Source organism: Hipposideros armiger, unplaced genomic scaffold, assembly GCF_001890085.2.
Source record: "Hipposideros armiger isolate ML-2016 unplaced genomic scaffold, ASM189008v1 scaffold_7, whole genome shotgun sequence".
NCBI lineage: Eukaryota > Metazoa > Chordata > Mammalia > Chiroptera > Hipposideridae > Hipposideros > Hipposideros armiger.
This window is the reverse complement of record NW_017731357.1, coordinates 1,830,875-1,840,430: the sequence shown is the minus strand read 5'-3', so window position 1 is coordinate 1,840,430 and position 9,556 is coordinate 1,830,875. Positions and strand designations below refer to the sequence as shown.

Below are 9,556 nucleotides of genomic sequence, written 5' to 3'. Positions count from 1 at the left end.
CAGCAGCCCAGCTCCAGGTTGAGCTGTTGTTCAGCATCTTAGCTGTGGAGGGCAGTGTCACTGGCCCTCATATGTGGGATCTGAACCAGGGCCCTCTGGCGTCCCAATCCAGCTCTTAACCAACGCGCCACTCGGCTAGCCCTATAATGCTCTTTCTAGGCCAATCTCCTTCTGCTTCCCTTACAAGCTTGCTTTGGTCTTATCAAACTACTGACCATCCTTGACTAAGCCACAATATTTTGGGCCTCTGAGCTTCCACTCAACTTGTCGTTTTCTGATCCCTTTGTCTGAGACAATTCCTACCTTTTTCTTGCCTGGATAATTTCTAACCAACTCTTTAAAATCCAGAAATGTATCATCACTTGTGATTCTCAGTCCCTCATCCCTCAGTTGAGATAACTTCCCTCCCACATGCTCTCATGACATCTTGTGTTGGACATTTTGTACAGTCTTCACACTCTGCTTTAACCTTTGGTTTATGTCTCTGTCTTCCCAGTAGACAGTAAACTCTGTCAGGGCCAGGATTGGGCTGCCTTCAACTTTGTAACTCAGTGCCTGGTAGAATTCTTGGTACCAAGTTAGTACCCAGTACACTTTAGTTGGGTAGATGAATGGGTATTTGGGAGTATAAATGAATAAGGGAGTAGAGGGGTATGAGGTGTGATTAAACAGTACAGTGAATGTTTAAATAAAAAAATAATTATTACAGTAAAAGACACATTGCCATTAATTCCCCTCAAAATAATCCCTTTCAATTGGAACACACTTATCCCATCATTCTTGCCACTTCCCTGAAGCAGTTCTGGAAGTTCTCTTTTGTGAGTATCGTTAGTTGCACTGTTGTGGCTGCCTCGATGTCCTGAGTTGATTCAAAACATTTTCCTTTCATGGTCAATTTGACTTTGGAGAAGAGCCAGACGTTTCACAGTGCCAGATTTGGTGAATAAGGTGGATGATGACACACTGTAATGTTTTTATTTGACAGAAATTGCCAAACCAGAAGCGATGTGTGACATGGAGAGTTATCATGATGGAGGATGAAGTGAAGATGCTCACAAAAGAGGACTTCTAGTGCTGCATCAGAAAGTGGCAAGAATGATGCGATAAGTGTGTTTGAAGCCAGGGGGAGTATTTTGAGGGGGGTTAATGGCAATGTGTCTTTTACTGTAATAACTTTTTAAATTTAAACATTCACGATATCTTTTGATCATACTTTGTACATGGAGGGCTGGATGGATAGGATGCACAGAGTGATGGTTAGGTGGAAGAATGCATGAAGGGATGCCTGGAGGAGTGGGTGGACAGATGAATGGGTGCATATATGGATGATTGAATGTGTAGATGGTTCATTTTCCCATAAGCTCTGAGGCCCTGCAGCTCCCAAGACCTTGAATTGATTTGAGGAAGTGCGTTACAGTAATAATTATTACCATCTTCTGAGGTGAAGGAGACAGACAAAGGCAAGGGAGAAGGGATGGCAAAATCAAGCCTAATTATTATTTTAATGTGAGCCCTCTACCACTCAGAAGTATTCAGACAGTCTTTAAGACTTTGGAGGGAGGGGTGGGAATATAAAGCCAAGTGGGTATAATAAGAAAGGTGAGGCAAGGCATCCATCCCAGTAAGGGCCCAAGAATTCCTAGGAGTGATTCTGATCAGAAATACTGCCACTAAGTACCCTTCCCCTATTCCCTCCCATCTGTTGCCTGCACATATACAAGTGCTGATCAATCAGATTCTGGTAGATCTTGCCAGTTGGTGTGATTATTTAGAATTTCACATATAGGTACCTTTTCAGTAGGAAGAATATGTCAATTAGGTTTACTCATTCTTCTAGCTTCCTTTAACTTTTTAATTCAGGATTTGAAAGTCAACATGGAATGCATGGGAAAACTGGTACATACTGAAAACATTCGAATGTTCAAAGGTCAATGGTTGAGTATAGAAAGCATCAGATTTATTATTAACATTCTTGCCAAAGAAAAGATAAGGGAGAGAAGAAAGGTTACATTCATCTACCAATCACGTGTCTTCAGCCTACTAGCTAACTTGGGAAGCTCATTGTCCATTTGTTGCTGAACAACAAGCATTGTCTACTCGATTCTTCATGAAGACCAAGGCTGGAGTGCTAATGCTTGCCTGGCTATAGAATTTCAGTCAAATGTCTGAGAGTTTTGGACGGGCTTTTCCCTCGGGTATCATCATAATCATTTTTAAATGTGGCAAAATGTTTGGAGATGAATAATGTGAGCAAGCACACCATTAGAAAGAAAGGCAAAAGATGTAAACTTGTAGACAATTTAGCAAAGAATTACAAGTGGTCAATAAGCCTGAAAAAAGAGCTCAGCTCAGAAGAAATTCAAAGTAACAATAGTAATGAATATGAAACATTTTTTAGTGTGTAAGAAGTGAGCTCTATAGGTAGAAACTCCCATTTGAATACCTATATCTCAGAATCCTAAAAATTTGCTATATTTTTTGACCCACAAATTCACCTTTTAGGTGTTTGTTATAGGAGTTAATCACTGATATGTATGAAAGTCTAGCCATGGGGATGTTTAACATAGCACTGTTTATAATACTGAAAAGTGAAATAAAAACCTAGTTGTCTTACAATATCAGATTCGCTAAATAAATTTTGGTTGATTGATGCAATTTAATATTACAAAGCTATTAAAAATCAAATTGTGAAAAAGAATAGCAATAATGTGGAAAGGTGTTCCTGATATATTGTTAAATAAAAGTTTATACATAGTATGATCATATTTTGTTGAAAAAATTTTAATCCATTCTTAGGAAAAATGTAGCAAGGATATACACCAAAATGTTAACAAATGGGTGATCTCTGGTGAAGGAATTACATGTGATTCTTATTTTGTGCTTTCTTTAATCAATATTTCCTGAAAACTCTAAAATAAACAGATATTTCTTTTAAAATAAGGAAAAAGTTATTTAGAATGCAGAGAAAAGGACTATAAACAAGTCCACGTTCCCAGACCAACTCACTGTCTCTGCTTTTTCTGCACCAAGGAATGTGCATTCTCAACACGGAGCATTCTAAACCCCAAACTGTCCTGCCTGATGGTTTCCTGCTTGCATCTGCACACTTCCCTTTCAGGCACACATGGAAAATAAATTCTGAGGGAGCTGAAGTAATATCCTGAACTAAAAAGGTGCACAAACCTATTTGGGGAAATGCTTCCTGAATTTGGCCAATACCTGCCTGGTGAACAAAACTTTATTTATTTCCACTTGGTGAAGAGACAATTGTAAGATTCATGTACTCCTGTTTCCTTATCTGGAGGAGGATGTGAACCTAGAGCTCTTCCTCAGTTGAATTCCTTAATTTCCTTCCTTCCTATCTTAAAATATGTCCATAGTGTCACTGCCTCCTTTTTCCAAGGAATCAGCCCCATTTCACCTGTGTTCTTGGCCTTCTTCATCCCATTTCTTAGGTGGGAAATCTTTATTCCACTTTCAACATCTCCATCTTTACTTCCTCTCACATTGAGTTGGTCAACAAAATGACTCTGTAGCTGAACCAACTAGCATCCTTCCTGTCCTGCTTTGTTACCAATGACCTTTCCTCTGGGCTAGGAGAACTGGTCTGGCAGCCCCTGCCAGCATCACTGGTCCATCTTGCACATTTCTTTATGTAAGTTCTTTCAAAAATACAGGTGTCATCTTGTCCCTACCCCATTTAACTCCCTCACTATTGACAGAAATAGAGCTTCCCCAATTGTGTGTGTGTGTGTGTGTGTGTGTGTGTGTGTGTGTGTTGCTGGGGTTCTTTCAACTTTTCAATGTTCAAAATGCCTTTGTAAAAAGGTCTTATAGGGAAAGTTCACCTCAACTCCATACAATATCTACCACCTCACAAAAGAAGTTCAATATTTTTTATTGATATTTTCTATTTGTTAGTTTTGTTGAGTAACTTAGTTGAATAATCAACTATGCCTGTGGTTAATATAGATTGGAAATAAATTATTGTAAATTAATGCCTTTTGTTTGTTCACCAAATCTTACATGCCTGGGATAGGTTCTTGGAGTTGGGGAGAGGAGAAAAGGCCTATTACAAAGGGTCTTTGGTAGTAAAAAGGCTGGGAGCCACTGGCCCACAGGTTAAAGTCCCAATTCTTGGGCACAGCATTCAAGGTTCCTTGCCCCATGTGACTCCTCCAAACTTCCTCCTTCTGCCACAGCTCAACGTATGCCCTATTCTCCAGTCACTAAGAACTTTTCACCTCTTCCCACACCTCTGGGTCTCTGCTTAAGCTGGTCCTTAAGTCCTTCCTCCTCCCACTAAATTTCAGCTCATCCTTTAAGGCCTTCCTTAGAATGCCTTCCCCTGGACAAGACTCTCCCAGTCCCCATTTGGAATCAATATCCCTCTCCTGGTGCTCCCAGAGGTCCTTTACACTTCACTTCTGGCCTGCGTCAGACCAGGCCTTATTATTGTTATTTGTAACATGGCTCTGTCCTCTGAACCCCTGGAGGGCAATGACAAGAGTTAGAGTGATGTTACTACAGCACCTGCTGGTCTTGGCTATGGCAAAGGCTCATTGACTGTTTGTTGACAGGCTTGAATTCCAGAGTCTGATCCCATTCTTTGGTGAAAGCTGTGTATACTGCAATTTACTAAACTTGGGTTTTCCTCTGATCAAGGCACCATCTCACAACAGAAAACTGGTTCAGAGACTTTGGAACAAACTGAGCTGGCTTGAATCCCAGATCTGCCACTTATTAGGTGGTGACCTTGGGCAAGTCACTTAGTCTTGTTACGTCACCATCTGTTCACTGTCTGAATAATGAGTGCAGAACACTAACTCCCAGGATGGTTGTGAGGAGTAAATAAAAATAGCTTCAAAATGTCTGCCACATAATAGGCTTTCTATAAATTTCATTTGCCTCCCCCTATGAGAAATGAATTTGGTAAATGCAGTACTCCCAGGTTACTCCATTTACAGAAAACTTTAAGCTCCCACTTCAAAAAGACACTTTGGATTTTGCAGTTAGGGCTGAAATTTAGCTTCACAACTTACCCTCCTCCCCACTCCAACTTCAACCCATAACTACTCTGATTAAACGACTTTGCTTCGGCTCCCACCCATTAATTACTCCCTGACTCATTTTCAACAAACTCCTGGACATCTTCACATGAAGGGAACATAATTTGTCCCCTCAGAATTATCTGATTGAGATTCTGACCTTATTTCTTCTTTAAAGAACTTCTTGCAAATTGATGTCCCGATGCAGGCATTGCATTTATCAAGGCCGAGGAAAGTCCTTCCAAAATTGTAGCTGGTTCTGATTTGGGGCACCAGAGAAGGAGAAGGAGGAGCCGGAGAGGAGACAGAACAGCTCAGGGTTGAGACCCACAGCAACAGGGCTGGCCAGCCTGGGCGGAAGGCAGCAGCCTCAGGCCCCAGCGGGGGCTCCATCAGGGCCAGGACTCCAGCTGCAGCCTTCAGTTGTCCACTCAGGCTGTAAAAGGCAGGTTTTGGCAAAAGAAAGGGGGCTGGCTTCAGGGCTCTGACCCCATCCCAGCCTCCCCGGTTTCTGTTTGAGGATGCTGAGGAGCTTGGGGCTAAAGAGACTGGGGAGGAGGTGAGGAAGTCTATGGAGGATGCTGATAACACCGTTTCCAGAGTTATTCTTCCTCTGCCTGTGGTGGTTGCCACAAGCTGGGAGGGGTTGATTGGCATATTTGGGGAAGGACAATGGTTAGGGCTTCCCTGTGCAGTCCTTTTGACAAACACAGGATATCCTAGCTGGGCAGGAAAGGTCCATGCAGGATGTATGTCCAACCTGGGTTCCACCTGGGAGTTTCAAAGGATCCTGAAGACCTCCGCCCTCCACTGTTTAAATTCTGAGCCTGTCTGTCTCTATGGATCACACACACACATACACTCACACACCAATTTCCCGTGACTCTGCAGTGTATAATTTGGCCTGCCCCTTAACTAGGCGCACCTCTTCCACATGGACCATATTTGGCTGTGAAATAACCAGAGACCACTTTGCTGGCCATTAAGTGGCACATTTAACACTAATTTGAACAGCGAAGGCTTTTTGCTGCTTAGGGAATAGAAAAACTCTAGTTAGTCCATGCTTTAGCTCCTCTTGTTGATTTGAAAAGAAGAGGGTGGAAAGAACCTGGTGGCCTCTGGTGTGACGAGGGGAGCAACAGAAAGGTCACTCTGGCTGCTCCCAACTGTGTCCATCCCCCCTCCTTATGCCTGAAAGTCCCTCTTCCCTTTACCACCCTGCCTCACTTCTCAGTGACCAATCTGACTTGGTGAGATTTAACTGCCCCAGGGTTGCTTTCTTTCTAACACCAAGACAAGGTCCACAACATGGACTAGATGGGGGTGCTAATTTAGGAACAGAGAGAGCCTATGAGGACCAAATCAGGAAAGGCAAGTTCAGACTAGGAGAGGGGAAAAGGGAGGTAAGAGGGGGCCAGTGATGGCCTAGGAGAATTAGGGAGTTTTGCTAAAGATTAGTGGAAAGATCAGAGTAATGGCAGTTCTCTGATGATCAAGCATGTGCTTTGGCAACTGTATATCACCTGTCAAATGTCTGGTGGTATTTGTTTTGTATTTTTAAGGTGTGAGGATTCTTTGTGTATTTTAGATACTAGTTCTTTGTTGGATATGTGGCTTGCAAATATTTTCTCCCACGTGATAACTAGTCTTTCATCTTCTTAACAGTGTCTTTCACAGAGAAAAAGTTTTTTATTTTGATGAAGTTCAATTCGTTAATTTTCCCATTTATGGATCATGCTTTTAGTGTCAAGTGTAAGAACTCTAAGTCCCAAAGACTGTCTCCTATGGTTTCTTATGCTGTAAATGTTTTATAGTTTTATATTTTACATTTAAGTCTAAAATTCATTTTGAATTAATTTTTGTATAAGATGTATTGGGTTGTCGGAAAACTCATGACATATTTTCTCAATGTTTTTCTTGCAAAAATGCGTCATGACTTTTCCAACAGCCCAATAGTTAGGTCAAGGTTCATATTTTTGTTGACTGTCCAATCACTCCAGCACTATTTGTTGAAAAGACTACCCTTTCATTGAATTGCTTCTGCACCTTTGTCAAAAATCAGTTGTTTGTACTTGTATGTGGTTATGTTGGGTTCTGTATTCTGTTTCATTGATTTATGTGTATATTCCTCTGTCAATAACACACAGCCTTGATTATTGTAGCTATAGAATAAGTCTTGAAATTGGGTAGTGATTCCTCCCACTTTCTTCTTATTCAAAATTACCTTAGCAACTCTAGTTCATTCACCTCTCCATAAAAATGTTTAAAATAATCTTGTCTATATCTACAAAAAATCTTGCTGGAATTTTGATAGGAATTGAGTTAAATCTGGATATCAATTTGGTTAAATTTATTCTGAAGTATTTAATTTTTTTGGAACTTTAATAATTTATTTTATTTTTCAATTACAGTTTACATAAAATATTATATTAGTTTCAGGTGTACAACATAGTGATGAAACATTTATATAACTTATGAGGCTATATAAATGTTTAATAAATCTAGTACCCATCTGACATCATACACAGTTATTATAATATTATTGACTATATTCCTTATGCTATACTTTACATCCCCATGACTAATTTGTAACTACTAATTTATACTTCTTAATCCCTTCACCTTGTTCACCCATTCCCTTAATCCTGTCTCATCTGTAAACCCTGAAAATGTTTGCTGTATCTATGAGTGTTTTCCTGTTTTGTTCTCTAGATTCTACATATAAGTGAAATCATATGGCATTTGTCTTTCTCTGTCTGACTTAATCCATTAAAAAAATACCTTCTAGATCCACCTGTGTTGTTGCAGATGGCAAGATTTTATTCTTTTTTATGGCTGAGTACTATTGTAAATGTGTACCACCTCTTCTTTATTTACTCATCCATTGATGGGCACCCAGGTTGCTTCCATATCTTAGCTATTGTAAATAATGCTACAATGAACACATGGATGCACATGTCCCTTCGAAGTAGTGTTTTGGGTTTCTTCAGATAAATACCCAGAAATGGGATTACTGCGTTTTTCTTTGTCTCTTGTTATAGCCTTTGTTTTAAAGTCTATTTTGTCTGGTATAAATATTTCTACCTCAGCTTTTTTTTTTTAATTTCCATTTTCATGGGCCCCTTAAACTGTCTTCATTTTTAATTTTTTTTTTCTTTTTGCTGTTCCAATTGGGTGTTTTGTGTTACTTTATCTTCTAAACCGCTGATTTGATCCTTTGCTTCATTTAATCTACTGTTGATCCCCTCAAATGTATTCTTTATTTTAGTTATTGTATTCTTCACTTCTGACTGGTTCTTTTTTATGTTGTCTATTTCCATTTTTATGTGTGCTATCTCTTTGTTGAAGTTCTCACCAGCATTTTGAACTCTGTATCTGGTAGATTGCTTGTCTCCCTTTTGTTTAGTTGCTTTTCTGGAGCTTTGTTCTGTTCTTTTATTTGGAACATGTTTATCTCCCCATTTTGGCTGCCTCCCTGTGTTTGTTTCTATGTATTAGGTAGGGCTGCTATGTCCCTGGTCTTAGTAGAGTGGCCTTATGTTGTAAGTGTCCTGTGGAGCCCAGTGGTGCAGTCCCTCTGGTCACTTGAGCTGGGTGCTTTAGGTGTGTCCCTTGTGTGGGTTGTATGTGCCTTTCTGTTGTAGTTGAGCCTTGGTTGCTGTTTGCATGTCAATGGGAGGGATTGACCCTCAGGCTGATTGGTTGTAAAGACTGGCAGTGACTATAGTGGAGGGGTCCTTGTGCAGTGATGACCCTATGGAGCAGGATTTGCTTTAGTAGGGTTCTGGTGCCTGCCCAGTCTGCCCTTTGGGTGTGCTGTCCATGGAGGCAGCCAAATGATGCTCTGACTCAGTCCTACGTTGGCCACTGGGTGTGCTGGCCCTGGGGCTTCCTGGGGAGGGCCCCTGCTGCAGGTTTAATTTACCATCAGACTGTGCCCCACCTGAGGCCACCTGACATGAGCCACAAAGCAATCCACAGATATTTTCCACCTGTGCTAGACCTGGAGGTGCCCAGGAGAGGCTAAGATGGGAACCAAGGCTGGCTGGTGCTAGTGCTGGGCTTGGGACTGCTCAGAAAGAGGTACAGGTCATGCCAAGGCCAGATGCTGCTTGTTTAGGTTTTGTGAACTTTTTTTTTTTTTAAGATTTTTATTGGGGAGTTGGGGGGATGGGAACAGACAAGTTGCTGTCGTTTTGTTCTTCAGTCTAGTTGTGGAGGACATTGCTTCACTGACCCAAGCTGGCACCATCATTGCGCTATTCCCGGTCGACGCACGTCAGTCGCCGGCTTCTGGATGGCTGCTCACTGCAGCTGCTGGCCGCTCACGCTAGCTGCTGGCTACATACGGTAGCCCACGGCAACCCACTGCCACAGGGGCTGCAGCCTACGCTGTCGCCGGCGACTCATGGCAGCCCAGCTCCAGGTTGAGCTGGTGTTCAGCATCTTAGCTGTAGAGGGCAGTGTCACTGGCCCTCATATGTGGGATCCAAACCGGGGCCCTCTGG

General features: G+C 41.6%; 1 protein-coding gene across 1 annotated transcript in view; it reads right to left on the bottom strand.

Moving 5' to 3' along the window:
- DIPK2B (divergent protein kinase domain 2B) overlaps positions 1-5,579 on the bottom strand; it is a 64,916-nt gene extending 59,337 nt beyond the window's left edge. The window contains exon 1 of the mRNA XM_019648590.1: positions 5,209-5,579. Within this exon, the coding sequence (XP_019504135.1) occupies positions 5,209-5,441 (233 nt within the window). The 5' untranslated portion in view covers positions 5,442-5,579. The remainder of the gene's footprint in view (positions 1-5,208) is intronic.
- Positions 5,580-9,556: the final 3,977 nt, after the last annotated feature.